The 14,757-nt window shown below is 42.1% G+C and overlaps 1 protein-coding gene across 9 annotated transcripts in view; it reads left to right on the top strand.

Moving 5' to 3' along the window:
* Nup205 (nuclear pore complex protein Nup205) overlaps positions 1-14,757 on the top strand; it is a 797,639-nt gene that overhangs the window by 547,931 nt on the left and 234,951 nt on the right. For all 9 annotated transcript variants that reach the window (XM_067782251.1, XM_067782250.1, XM_067782256.1 and 6 more), the window contains 2 exons: positions 6,976-7,719; positions 7,779-7,986. In XM_067782251.1, coding sequence (XP_067638352.1) covers positions 6,976-7,719; positions 7,779-7,986 — 952 coding nt within the window. The remainder of the gene's footprint in view (positions 1-6,975; positions 7,720-7,778; positions 7,987-14,757) is intronic.

Here is a 14,757-nt window from a genome sequence, read left to right as displayed (position 1 = left end):
GGAAATGTCTGGCGAACTGTGACACTTACCTGCAATTCGAGTGAGGGTATCGCCGTCGCCGGTCGGTGTAGACTGGTAAGCAGAAATGCCAGAGGTCGTGGTGTGCGTTGAAATCGCCAAGAATAAGACGGGTTTCGCCACTGAGTAGCGTGCTGATATTAGCGCGGTAGCCACTTGAACAGCAGGAGGAATGGAGATGTTCGGGTTCTGAACTATATTCCAAGTTTCAAGCATGTAGCTTATCGATAAGTTACTTAAATTTTAATTACCAAATTCTGTTCGATACACAGAGTCAAGATAAATAAAACCGTTTAAAAATACTGCGCCCCGCTGAGATTTTTACCAAGCTTTTGCAACTCAGAGTATTCCAGTTGTTGGTTACTACAATGGTCACGAAGATTAGTCCTAGTATATTTTGATTTGTCGGTTATATAATAAACTAGCTTTACCAGGCGCACGTTTTAACGCCCGAGTGGTGGTGTTAAGGATTGACCTCAAATAACTCCTTACTGAATTTCAATGTTCTGGCATGTATACCTTCAAAGTTATGCATTACTAAAGATTCCATTTGTATGGGAGGTGCCACGCCCCCTTTCTCCAAATTCCGCATTTTCTTGGTGGTGTTAGGGATTGACCTCATATGACTCCTCATTGAATTTCAATGTTCTGGCATGTATACCTTCAAAGGTATGCAGTACCAAAGATTCAATTTGTATGGGAGGTGCCACGCCCCTTTTAATATCGAAATTATTTTTAGCCTAAAACCTTCCCGTTGATCGAAGGAACCCATAACCAAAATTTGGTGATGATTGATGTGTGGGAAATACGTTTCCATAGCGAACACACACACAGAATTTGGTTTATATATATATATGGCTAAACCGATTTGAGATTTCAAAATCAACTAACCATCACCTTTCCTTCCTGTATATTTCCTAAAAATTTCATGGCAATCTGTCGAGCCGTTCTCGAGTTATGGAGTGACAATCGAAATGTACACTTCTTTTTATATATATAGATATTGATAATCGTTGCAGCCAAAATACGCACCCGCCTCAACGCGGCTAAAAACACGGAACAAAAAACACAAGGGAAGCTAGACGTCGAAAAGCTTCAATCACAACAGACTGCCAATGATTTCGCAACTCGACTCTCACACCTGCTCTCTGAGGGCATAACTCATCCTGAAGGAATACAAGAGCAGTGGGAGCATATCTCCAAAGCACTTCGTACCGCCGCCGAGGAAAAAATTGGTTACCGGCGGCCCCGAAAAAACAACTGGTATGATGAAGAATGCCGCGTTGCAACCGAAAGAAAAGACGCTGCCTACAGGGCTACGTTAAAAGCGAGCGCGACAAGAGGAGTGTGTGAACGCTATCGGGAGTTGAAAAGGGAAGCGAGACGCCTTTTCAGGAAGAAAAAAGCAGAAGCAGAAAGGCGTGAGTGCGAGGACCTTGAGCTGCTAGCCACCAGGAATAACGCCCGAAAATTCTACCAAAAAATACGGCGACAGACGGAAGGTTTTAAGACCGGGGCAAACTCCTGTAGGAATAAAAACGGCGACCATGTAACTGATGTCCAGAGAGTGCTTAGATTATGGAGGGAACACTTCTCTGCTCTCCTAAATGGAGGCAGCAATTCACCGCGCAGAGATGAAGAACCCGGTCCCGCAATCGATGATGATGGAATATATGTCCCCCCGCCCGATTATGACGAAGTTAGAATAGCAATAACCAGATTGAAAAACAACAAGGCCGTGGGCGCTGATGGATTGCCTGCGGAGCTATTCAAGTTCGGCGGCGAGGAGTTGGTAAGGCGCATGCAGCAGCTTCTTAGCAAAATATGGGCGGACGAAAGCATGCCCGACGGTTGGAATCTTAGTGTTCTTTGCCCAGTCCACAAGAAGGGGGATACTGCAAAATGCACCAACTATCGTGGAATCAGCCTTCTTAATATCGCATATAAGGTCCTTTCAAGTGTATTGTGCGAAAGATTCAAGCCCACCGTGAACCGGCTGATTGGACCTTATCAGTGCGGCTTCAGACCTGGTAAATCTACCATCGACCAGATTTTCACAATGCGCCAAATCTTGGAAAAAACCCGTGAAAAGAGAATCGACACACATCACCTCTTCGTCGACTTTAAAGCCGCCTTCGACAGCACGAAAAGGAGCTGCCTATATGCCGCTATGTCTGAATTTGGTTTCCCCGCAAAACTTATACGGCTGTGCAAAATGACGTTGAGCAACACCATCAGCTCAGTCAGAATTGGGAAGGACCTCTCCGAGCCGTTCGAAACTAAACGAGGTTTCAGACAGGGTGACCCCCTATCGTGCGATTTCTTTAATTTGATGCTGGAGAAAATTATACTAGCTGCAGAACTTAACCGCACTGGAACAATATACTATAAAAGCGTGCAATTACTGGCATATGCTGATGACATTGATATCATCGGCCTAAACACCCGCGCTGTTAGTTCTGCTTACTCCAAGCTGGAAAAAGAAGCGGTAAAAATGGGTTTGATGGTGAATGAGGACAAAACGAAGTACCTGCTGTCATCAAGCAAGGAGTGGGCGCATATGCGCCTTGGCAACCACGATACTGTTGGCAGCCTTAACTTCGAAATAGTAAAAGACTTCGTGCCAGCATTAACACTAACAACAACATCAGCTCTGGAATCCAGCCAAGTATCACTCTCGCCAATAAATGCTACTTTGGACTAGGTATCCAATTGAAAAATAAATTCCTCTCTCGGCAAACGAAAATCATGCTCTACAAGTCACTTATCGTACCCGTCCTGCTATCTGGTGCAGAAGCATGGACCATGACAACATCAGATGAAGCGGTCCTGGGAGTGTTCGAGAGAAAAGTTCTTCGAAAGATTTATGGACCTCTACGCGTTGGCGATGGCGAGTACCGAAGAAGATTTAATGATGAGCTGTACGAGCTATACGCAGACATCAACATAGTCCAGCGAATTAAAGCGCAGCGGCTGCGCTGGCTAGGCCATGTTATGCGAATGAAAGATGATGCTCCGGCCAAGAAAGTGTTTCTATCGGAACCCGCCTATGGAAGCAGAGGTAGAGGGCGGCCCCCACTCCGTTGGAAGGACCAGGTGGAAAACGATTTAAACTCCCTTGGTGTGACCAATTGGCGCCGGTTGGCGGAGCGAAGGAGCGACTGGCGCGCCTTGTTGGACGGCCATAACCGTTTAGACGGTTAGGCGCCAATTAAGTAAGTAAGTAATCTCCAGGTCAAAGGTTAAGGTGGCCCTGAAAAGTACATTAATAGAGTTTGTTCATCGAGTTTAAACATAAGCTTCGATATAGGTTTCTCTCTGAGGGCACACTTCCGCTATACCTAGGCTGATGCAACAATGAAAGTTGCACTTAATTCTATGCAGTGGTTTCGGAGTGATGCGAGTACAAACATACAATAAAAGAAAAATGTAAGGCGCGATAACCTCCGAAGAGATCTAAGGCCGAGCTTCTCTTACAATTTGCGTCGTGCTCCTCTTGATTTTCCCTACAAATTGGCCGGACAGGACCTACATGTTTTATGCCGACTCCGAACGGCATCTGCAAGGCAGATGAGTTTTCACTGAGAGCTTTCCATGGCAGAAATACACTCGGAGCGCTTGCCAAACACTGCCGAGGGGCGACCCTGCATTAGAAAAATTTTCTTCTAATTGAAAAACCTTATTTCTAAAATTTTGATGTTGCTTTGCCCGGGGTGTGAACCCAGGGCATACGGTGTGGTAGGCGGAGCACGCTACCATCACACCACGGTGGCCGCCTAAACATACAGACAGACAAAAGTTTTAAAAACTGCTGATTTGGGCTCAGAAGATCCAATAAGGACCTCTCCTATAAATTTTTCTGAAATATCTTCAATGTACAGACATCGTTACCTGTTAGAATTTTATTATATATACAGATTTAAAAATTTGATTTTATTATTTTGAAATTCTTTTAACAATTGACTTCAAAAATCTAACATTAAACAAATTTTTCTTTAACATTGAATACATTTTAAGGTGAGTAGCACCAATGTTCACACACATCCAAATTTTGGCTATCCAAAGAGGTTAAAAATCGGCTGGTAACTATAAAAGTTGCAGTTACATATATTAGTCTGCAAAGAGTCATTCTTAACTTAGAAAACAATGGGCCAAGTAAGCATTTCTTAGCCGTTTTGATACTGGTTAGTTTAAATGTGCTTTATTAAACAGCTGACTTAAACCTAACATCAAGTATATGGGCTTAATTATATTAATTTTGCCGTGTGGCTTCAAGTGCGCCAAAGTACATTACCATGGCAGCCTGTTCTAGGTACCATTGCGACCCGGGTTTTACTTCCCCAACCAAGGGCTACCATTTTAGTGTAACCATTTAATTTGTTGCGTCCCTCCCACAAATTTTCATCCTCGGAGCAGCCTCCTGCAGCTGGACTACTCCATACCCTTCTGCTACGGAAAGGTATTGAACCTAACCCCGGTCCCAGGCTGTGGTTCTGCCGCATATGTCGGAAAAGGATTTACCTCAGACGGTCATACCCTACCGGAGACTACGGAGAAACAACTGGTTCGCTGAAGAATGCTGCGTTGCAACCAAAAGAAAATACGATGCCTGCAGGTCTACGTTAAAACCGAGCGCAACAAGAGGAGCGTGTGAATGCTATCGTGAGTTGAAAAGGGAAGCGAGACGCCTATTCAGGAAGAAAAAAGCAGAGGCAGAAAGGCGTGAGTTCGAGGAGCTTGAGCTGCCAGCCACCAGGAATAACGCCCGGAAATCTCACCAAAAAATTCGGTGACAGACGGAAGGTTTTAAGTCCGGGGCAAACTTTTGTAAGAACGAAAACGCCGACCTTGTAACCGATGTCCAGAGAGTACTTAGATTATGGACGGAACACTTCTCTGCTTCTTTAAATGGAGACAGCGTTTTACCACACAGGGATGACGAACCCAATCCCGCAATCGATGATGGTGGAATAAATGTCCCCCACCCGATTATGACGACGTTACGAACGAACGCAATAACCAGATTAAAAAACAACAACGCCGCGAGCACTGATGGATTGCCTGCGGAGCTATTCAAATACGGCGACGAGGAGTTGGTAAGGCGCATGCATCAGCTTCTTTGCAAAATATGGTCGGACGAGGGCATACGCGACGATTAGAATCTAAGTGTTCTTTGCCCAGTCCACAATAAAGGGGTTACTGTAAACTGCGCCAACTATCCTGGAATCAGCCTTCTTAATATCGCAAAGAATCGACACACTTCACCTCTTCGTCGGTTTTAAATCCGCCTTCGACAGTACGGAAATGAGCTGCCTATATGCAGCTATGTCTGAATCGAGATAGATATAGACTTCTATATATCAAAATGATCTGGGCGAAAAAAGAAATTCATTTAGTCATATCCATCCGGTAACTTGAGTAAATTTTGAGGTATCTTAATGAAGTTCCTGGGCACTCATCTCAGATCGCATTTAAAATGAACGAAATCGGACTATAATCACGCCCACTTTTTCGATATCGAAAATTTCGAAAAACCGAAAAAGTGCGATATTTCATTACCAAGGATGGATAAAGCGATGAAACTTGGTAGGTGGGTTGACCTTATGACGCAGAATAGAAAATTAGTAAAATTGTGGACAATGGGCGGGGCACCGCCCACTTTTATAAGAAGGTAATTTAAAAGTTCTGCAAGCTGTAATTTCGCAGTCGTTGAAGATATCATGATGATATCTGGCAGGAACGTTATTCCTATTACTACATGAGTTCTAAATAAAAATTTGCCCTTTTTCATTTAACTTGTCTAGAATACTTTTAATGCCATAAGTCTAACAAAAATTTACCAATCCTTGTAAAATTTCGTAAGAGTATCGCTTCTATGGCGATAACTGTTTTTTTTGTGAAAATGGGCGGTATCGGTTGAAGCCACGCCCATTTTTTATACACAGTCGACCGTCTGTCCTTCCGCTCGGTCGTTAACACGATAACTTGAGCAAAAATCGATACATCTTTACTGAACGTAGTTCACGTACTTATCTTCACCCACCTTATCTTGGTATTAAAAATGGACGAAATCCGACTATGACCACGCCCACTTTTTCGTTATCGAAATTTCGAAAAATACCATAATTCTATACCAAATACAAAAAAAAGGGATGCAACATGGTGATTCGATTGGTTTTTTTACGATATTAAATAGAAGAAAATGAAAAAGTTCTGCAGGGCGAAATCTAAAGCCCTTGGAATCATGGCAGGAATACTGTTCGTGGTATTACATCTATAAATAAATTAGCGGTACCCGACGGATGATGTTCTGGGTCACTCTGGTCCACATTTTGGCCGATATCTCGAAAACGCCTTCACATATACAACTAAGGGCCACTCCCTTTTAAAACCATCATTAATACCTGTAATGCGATACCCATATCGTACAAACACATTATAGAGTAACCCCTGGTCCACCTATATGGCGATATCTCGAAAAGGCTTCCACCTATAGAACTAAGGCACACTTCCTTTTAAAATACCTTTTATTTGATACCCATGTCATACAAACACATGCCAGGGTTACCCTAGGTTCATTTTCCTACATGTTGATTTTCCCTTGTTTGACAAATAATGAAGGAAAATCGTTCCAAAAAACGTCACCCTTGGTCTACAATTTGGTCGATATTTCCCAAACGTATGTGATATGGAATAAAAACCACTTATAAACCATCTACGAAACCCTACGAAATCAACACAGCTAAGCTCTCAGCTGAGTATGTAATGTTCGGTTACACCCGAACTTAGCCTTCCTTGCTTGTTGAATTTAAATAACAAATAAGGGGTTTTTAGTTAGTGAGTAAATTATAATGGCAGAAATTGTTTGCCATCAAATATCCTAAAAAGCAATGAGTTCACTTTACTGCCTTTTTGTTATACACGGCAGTCTTCTCAACACCACTTCCTTTTTTACAGATAAAGAAAACGTCAAATACATATGATGCTGATTTGGAACAAATAATTAAACGAACGTATTTGCTTCTGTATTCACTGTGTTCATCTACACGCACATCAGAAGGAATGTTGCGATATTTGCGTTCCTCGAATGATTTTATTTGCCGACATCTTCGGACGCTTCCATTCAAGAATACAGAGTATTCGAATATCCTGTATCAGACAAGTTATTTGCTGGAATGTACGGCAATAGAGCTAAAACTAGCGAGTTTCCATTCACAATTAAGTAGAATTCAACAAATCTGTGAAATTTTAGTGGGTACTATTTCGAATAAGGCAGAGGACCGTTTGTCAATTAATTCAACATTATTTTTTTCACATTCATCGCCAGTTATTAGCGAGCAGTTTATAAAACCGAAATCGGAAAAAGTACCGCACTTTCTGCTGAGTAGTATTCTAGATTGGTTAACATTTGAGACAAAAGATATAAATAGTCCCAATTGGGATTTTTTTGATAGCTCTATGTCGAAGCAGATATTTGACGAGTGTGAAACACGATGCGAAGAAGGCCACTCATTAATTAATTTACAAAAACTGCACAAAATACTTAACGAGGAATTATGTAATATACAGGGAACTGTAGTTGTTGGGCAACGAAAATTAATATTAAAAGAAATTGAGTCCATATTGCTATATGCCCTAAAAATAAATGAGATGAGAAATAAAAACAGAGGAACAGTAAAAGTTATGGACGCATGGGCACAGGTATGAACGAAATTAAATTACAATTTAATATCAAATAATAGTTACTTTTTAATATTTAGGTCACTGAAATTTTGTTTATTTACGCTCCGGAAACAACTTTGTCATATGCTATAAAACAAGAGCTTCTATTTGAAATGCTGCTGAAACTTCTCAACAAATCAATATCAAAGCAACCTGCTTTTGAGATATTGCTTTTAACCTCGGAAGCAATTTTTGTACTTATCGTTTGTTTAAGGCAGTCTTTTTCCCGAAAAATAGAAAGTTCAGGTAAGCGAATCACTCCATGATGCTTTATTTTCTATAAGCAATGATGCTTTTATTAAGCTCAGCGCCAGAACTGTCGTTTTTACCATCCCATATCTACTGATATAGGGTAATGGTGGTGGCCTTGCCTTTATCACCATCACGCCATGCAATATAGTCTAATTCAACCCAATAGCAGCGGCAGTGATAAAACCTTAGAAAGTCAAGGGATAATAACCGGGTCAGGCGATGATGACCTAGAAAAAATTAACATTTTATCCTTCCTGCCACCTTCTGTCCAAGTGGCTATCGCCCCGATGTACGCTACTCTGTGGCGAAACCCGCATTATCATTGGCGATTTCAACGTTCACCACGACTTCTGGCATTTCAGCTTGCCAGTCGACAGCGGCAACAGGCAGCTAGCAGAGCAAATAGACAATGCGCCTTTCTGCACGATAAACGACGATGCGAGAGGAGCATCTTGAGAACTGCAACCTCTCTGCGGGTGTTGGTGAACCTTGACCGTCAAATCCATGCCCAACCCAACAAAACACAATGAAGTATCCACCCCTTTCTGCGATAAAGCTATCGGATTCGAGGAAAGGTACGAGCGCCTTTTGCTGATAATTTATAATGCATTTTTCAGTAAACAAGGCCAGACGTCGTGCAAACAGACGGGCACATAAGCACAAACACGACGTGCCACCCAATACCATCACCCCCACAGAGATTGAATAAGCCATCAACAAGGCCAAGCCCTATAAATAAATATGCCCAGAGGGAGTAGCCATGCCAATGCTAACCCCATCATTATGATGCGGCACAACATCCGCACTGCTGTGATCCAAGAGACTAAACTCAAAGCAAGGTCTGCTTTGCAAATCAGCTCTGGGTATAACATCCACAGAAAAGATCGCGAGAGTGGAAATGGAGGCTGTCTCGCATTTATCACCCACCACTCAGTGCAATATAATCTATTTGATTCCGACATCATTCGCAAGGACGGCGTCTTGGAACGTCAAGGCATATCTGCGGAGTCCGCAACTCGAGAGAAAGTGACCTTATAAGTTAGCACGACCCGGGCGACCCCCAAATAAGGGATATAAACCAACGCATCAGATTGCTTTTGGATGATCACAAGGGGCAGAAATGGGGTGACGTCCCCCCCGCTGCACTACAGAATTCTGCAGTTAAACTTTAATGGATTAACTGGTAAGATCACGGAGACACAACATGAAGCGGCACAACATCCGCATTGCTACGATTCAAGAGACTAAACTCACAGCAAGATCTGCTCTGCAGACCTGTTCTGGGTATAATGTCCACAGAAAAGATCGCGAGAGCAGAAATGGTGGCAGTCTCGCGTTTATCATACACCACTAAGTGCAATATCATATACATATTTGATCCCGATATCGACAGCAGGGACAGTGTTTTAGAACTTCACGGCTTATCTGTCCGGTAAGGCGATGTAAACCTAGAAATCATCAACATCTACATCCCTCCTGCCACCTGCTGCCCCAGTGGATACCGCCCTAATATCAGCGCCTTAATCACTGGCGATAATCGCATTATCTTAGGCGATTTCAATGCCCATCACGATCTATGGCATTCAAATTTGCAGGCTGACAGCAGGGGTGATATGATGGTGGATCAAATAGAAGAAACGACGTTCTGCACTATAAACGGAGACGCCCCCACTCGTATGGTAGGAAGCTGACACAGTTCGCCGGATATATCAATTATGAGCGCAGGACTCGTAAACTGCGTCAACTGGCAGCCGATGGTAACATTGGTGTCCGACCACCTGCCAATACTTATTTCGCTCGAGCGTACCGCCAACTTCGTCGTCACCGAAAAACGCACTTTCATAAACTTAAAAAAGGAACGTGGCATGAATACAAATCCTTTACAGACAGCCGTTTTGCTGCCCTCCCTATCTCGAGTGATTCGCCAAGTGGAACGTGCTTTCCGCATGGTCATTGAATCCGCCTCGGCTCGCTTTATTCCCGCCGGAAGAATTCCCGAAATTCGGCCTCATTTTCCGGCGGAGGCCGCAAATTTGGCGAGAGAACCTTATGATAAGACAGATCGATCCCGGCGACCCTAAATAAGGGATATAAATCAACGCATCAGATTGCTTGTGGATGAACACAAGCGGGCGAAATGGGAGGAGTATCTAAGTAGTTGTAACCTCTCTGCTGGTGTGGGTAAGCTTTGGTCCACCATAAAGTCCCTATCGAATCCGTTTAAGCACAATGACAAATATCCATCGCGTTTGGCGATAAAGTGATGTCGGATGCTAAAAAATGCGCGATTGCTTTTTACCGACAATATATAATGCATTCTACGTTTGACAAAGTTAGACGGAGGACCAACAGACGCGCAGATAAACATAAATTCAGCGCGTCCCCTATTACCATCACCGCTAAAGAGGATGAGGATGCCATCGGTCATGCTAAACCATCTAAAGCAGTGGGTCCATACGGCATAGCCATGCCGATGCCTAAAAGCCTAGGAAAAGAGGGTTTCAAATATTTAGCACATGTCTTCAACCTGTCCCTTTCCACCTTTGTCATTCCCGAAAAAGTGGGAAACCAGCTAACATGGGAGACTCATATCGCCCGATATCTCTCCTATCGCCAGTAGCCAAAACGCATGAAGCCATTTTGGTCCCCTATTTCAAAGCAAATTTGCAACTAGCCTGTAACAGCATGGCTGTAGAAGACTTCATAGCACAACCACCGGGCTAAATGCCATTAGCACCCAGATAAATTGCGGTTTAAATCAAAACCACCACCATAGAACAGAACTCGTTGCGCTAGACCTATCAAAAGCTTTTAATACGGTCAACCATGGCACGTTACTGCAAGACCTGGAAGGTTCTACCCTTCTCCCAAGTCTTAAAAGGTGGGCCGCAAATTATCTGGGTGGCCGGTAGGTATCGGTAATTTAGAAACGCAACATCAAAGCCAAGAAGAATTAAACAAGGGGTGCCACAGGGGGGTGTCCTATCCGCACTTTTGTTTAACTTCTAGGGTAGAAGGGGGAGGCTTCGACATGAGGGGGGCTTCGACTTTTTCAAATTTGGCCGCCGTTAGTACTGCCATTGTTCTTATTCCACCAATAAACAGTCACCAAATTGAGTGTGACGCTGTCATGAAAGCTATTCAGTGCTTGTTCAACGGCGATAGTATGCAGACGAGATTTTTTATTTTTGAAAAGTGTTGATGTAAAAATTGCTGGTAAGTATTCGCGTGTAAAGTGTACAATATAGAATATATAACATGAGTTTTCTGCCCATTAATATTGCAATAAAATGAAGATTTATTGCTTTTAAAGACTTTTTCAATAACACTAAGATGTATATTTTGAGCGAAAAATCTGAAATAAGTGCACGGGGGAGGGTTCGACAATATGTTTTGGGAGGCTTCGACAAAGTTTTTACGTATCAAGTAATATTTTACCGCCATCAAGATGCCAAATATCTACAAAAGAAAGTTCCCTGAAAAGATCATCAACGAAGATAAAATGAAAAAAGCCATCGAGGAGATAAAACAAAAAAAAGAAACCCCATCAAGCGCTGCTCGGAAATATAACTTGAAGCGGACAACACTAATATCTCGAATTTCAAAAGAGCAAACAAATATGGGAACTGTTAAAGATTTTTAGTCGAAGTTTTCCTCCAATCAAGTACTTACAGCTGTCCAGGAAAAAGACTTAACGGTTTACTTCAAGAAATGTTCAAATCTTCATCATGGATTGACGTATGACTTGGCTAGACGATTCGTTTTTGTTTTTGTTATTATGTTCACTGACAAAACAAATTTCTTTTACACTGGTGTAGTCGTGGAAGTTGAAAATTCGACGTGTGTCGCGAAATTCCTCAGACATCAAAATAAAACCCAATATTTCTATGAACCGATTGTTGAAGACAGACACTTGGTTTCAAAGCAGGATATAATAAGTATATTGCCCTCAACTGAACATCCACCAGGAACTTCACGTGCGCAAAGCAAGTTTATTTTTAACTTTGATTTTTCAAATTTAGATGTTCGTTAAAAGTGCAGTTATACTTTATTTTTCGCTTAAATTTTTTATGTTTTTGTTCGAAAAATTTGTTACTGTATTGAAATAAATAACATCAAATATGAATTAAAAATCGTATTTAGAGTTTTTTCCAACATCCTTTTTTTATTTTGCTGGTTAAATGGCTATATTTGATAAATGTCGAAACCTCCCACCCAATGTCGAAGCCACCCAGATGACTGACGAAGCCTCCCCAAAAAAGGGAGGTTTCGTGATATTTTTTGTTTTTGGTTATTTGATTATAACTTAGAAAAAAAAAGCATGTGGAATATTAACCACAAATCCGAAGTGTGATAAACATACATGGCATCCGTAATTATGAAAGGAGTTATCTATTTCTCATTCTAGTTTCTCTAAAAAAAATCATTTTCTCTTAACCTGTCGAAGCCTCCCCCCTCTACCCTACATATCACAGCTACCTTCGCCACCAGAAGGAGATACTATCATTTCCTACGCCGATGACTGCACAATAATGGCCACATTCCCAGGCCCACAGATCGATGAGCATTGCAACAAAATAAACGGCTACCCTCCTGATCTCTCCAGTTTTTTTCCCTCGCGAAACCGGACATTATCATCGGCGACCTTATTTACAACATGGACGTCCCAAATGTCGACCATTTTGAACATCCACGTCAATGGCACTACGCTACTGACTGTCTTACACCCCAAAATCTTGAATGTGACGTTTGATCAAGATCTAAATTTTGGTGAGCATGCAGCCGAAATTGTACCGAAAATCCAGAGCCGTAATAATATCCTCGAAACTCTTGCTGGCAGTACTTGGGGAAAAGATAAAGAAACGCTCCTTACCGATTACAAAGCAATTGACTGGCCGTATGCATGCTACGCGCCCCTGATATGGTCGCCAAACCTAAAGCTTACTCCCTGGAAGAAAATACAAAATACTGCTCTCAGAATCGTTACGGGCTGTCTTCTTACATCGCCAGAACACCACCTATACAGTGATGGGTGAGTACTCCCCATTAGCGAGAGAAATGAAGTGCTGAAAAAACAGTTTCTGTTGAATACCCAGAAACCCAGGGGCTTAAGAAGTCATCTCCGCTAGCATTATGATAAAATACGGCACCTCAGAACACAGCCGTACGTAGAAAAAAAACACTAACAGGTCCTCAGTGATATCCGCAAAAAGGTGTCGAACCTCTATGCCAGGAATTGTACAGCGAACTCCGTTCTTAAAGATAAATACCCTGAACTCGCAACAGAGGAAGGCACTTTCCCTAGGAAAACGCGCGTCACTCTAGCTGAACTTCGATCTGGATACGGTAACAAGTTAAACTGTCAACCCCGACATACATAATGTATTGTAACGAATTTACTTGCAAATCCTCTTATTTGCAATCCTCTGCTGAGTTCGTATCACTAAACTGTTGAATAAATAACTCCAATATTGAATAATGAAAAAATGGCCTTTATTAAAGTACTTCACAATAACACTTATACTTTGCTACTCGCTGGCTTAATAACCAAACTGATTGATAACTCAAATGAAACTCTACTATTGGCCGCCAGATCGCGTGCTTAATCAATAACTGATTGATTGCTCAACTCAAACTGAATTACTTCTTACTCGCTTGCCCCGCTTTTATAGTTTACGCTGCATACTTCTAGGCTCTTCGATTTCCAGAACTTACTAGTTTCTTTCGGCTACAAAATCGCCAGCCACAACTACGTGCACAAATTATTGCTCTCCCTTGTCACAACTCAGATAAGATATATGCATGTGTTTGTGCATTGCCGCTCCGCTGCTCGTATACGTACATATGTGTAGACGCAATTATTTATTCGTTTATGTAGATACATAATGATTGAATTATTGATGTGAATGTTTGTAGTTTACAGTCTCTCGCGCATACATAGGCGTATAAGTAAATGCATCTGTGTGTGACTTATTTCGGCTGCCTTATATATGTGTATACATGATTTGATTATTGACGTAAATACTGCTTATCGTGGCCTTAGCATCGCCTTAGTGATGGGATAACTTAGTGATGGTAATATCCGTGACACTGCCCTCCACCTAAGTCTGATCGTCCCGGTCAGACAAATCTCTCGATCTAAACGGTGCCAGTTTCCAAATGGACCACTTTCATTTAGTTCGTGGTTTATCGATGGTTTGTATGCGGTACACTACATCGTTGATCCGTTTTACAACTTTGTATGGGCCTTCCCAATTACACTGCAATTTCGGGGACAAACCTTTTTTACGTTGTGGGTTGTATAACAGCACCAAATCTCCTTCATGAAAACCTTCTGAATTAATTGCTTTATCATATCTGGCTTTCATCTTGTCACTCATAATCTTTGTTCGTTGCCTTATCAGATCATGTATTTCCCTTAGCTCTTCTTCCAAATCACTAGTGGATTTCCTGACATTTCTCTCCGCATTGGCATCTATCCCAAACTTCAAATCAGCTGGCAGTCTAAGGTCATTGCCAAAAATTACTTTTGCAGGGGTTTGGCCCGTTGTCTCATGCACTGCTGATCGGTAAGCCATCAAGAATAATGGTATGCGGGTATCCCATTCTTTATGGTACTTGTCTACTACTTTCCTTAAGTGCTCCTCCAATGTTCTATTGAATCGTTCTACCATACCATCGGATTGAGGATGCAATGAGGTTGTCCGTGTTTTTCGAATGCCCAATGACTTACACGTTTCCTGGAACACAGCTGATTCGAAATTC

The sequence above is a fragment of the Eurosta solidaginis genome, chromosome 4 (assembly GCF_040869045.1).
Source record: "Eurosta solidaginis isolate ZX-2024a chromosome 4, ASM4086904v1, whole genome shotgun sequence".
NCBI classification, from domain to species: domain Eukaryota; kingdom Metazoa; phylum Arthropoda; class Insecta; order Diptera; family Tephritidae; genus Eurosta; species Eurosta solidaginis.
The sequence above is the reverse complement of the archived record's forward strand: the minus strand, read 5'-3'. Positions and strand labels throughout refer to the sequence as shown.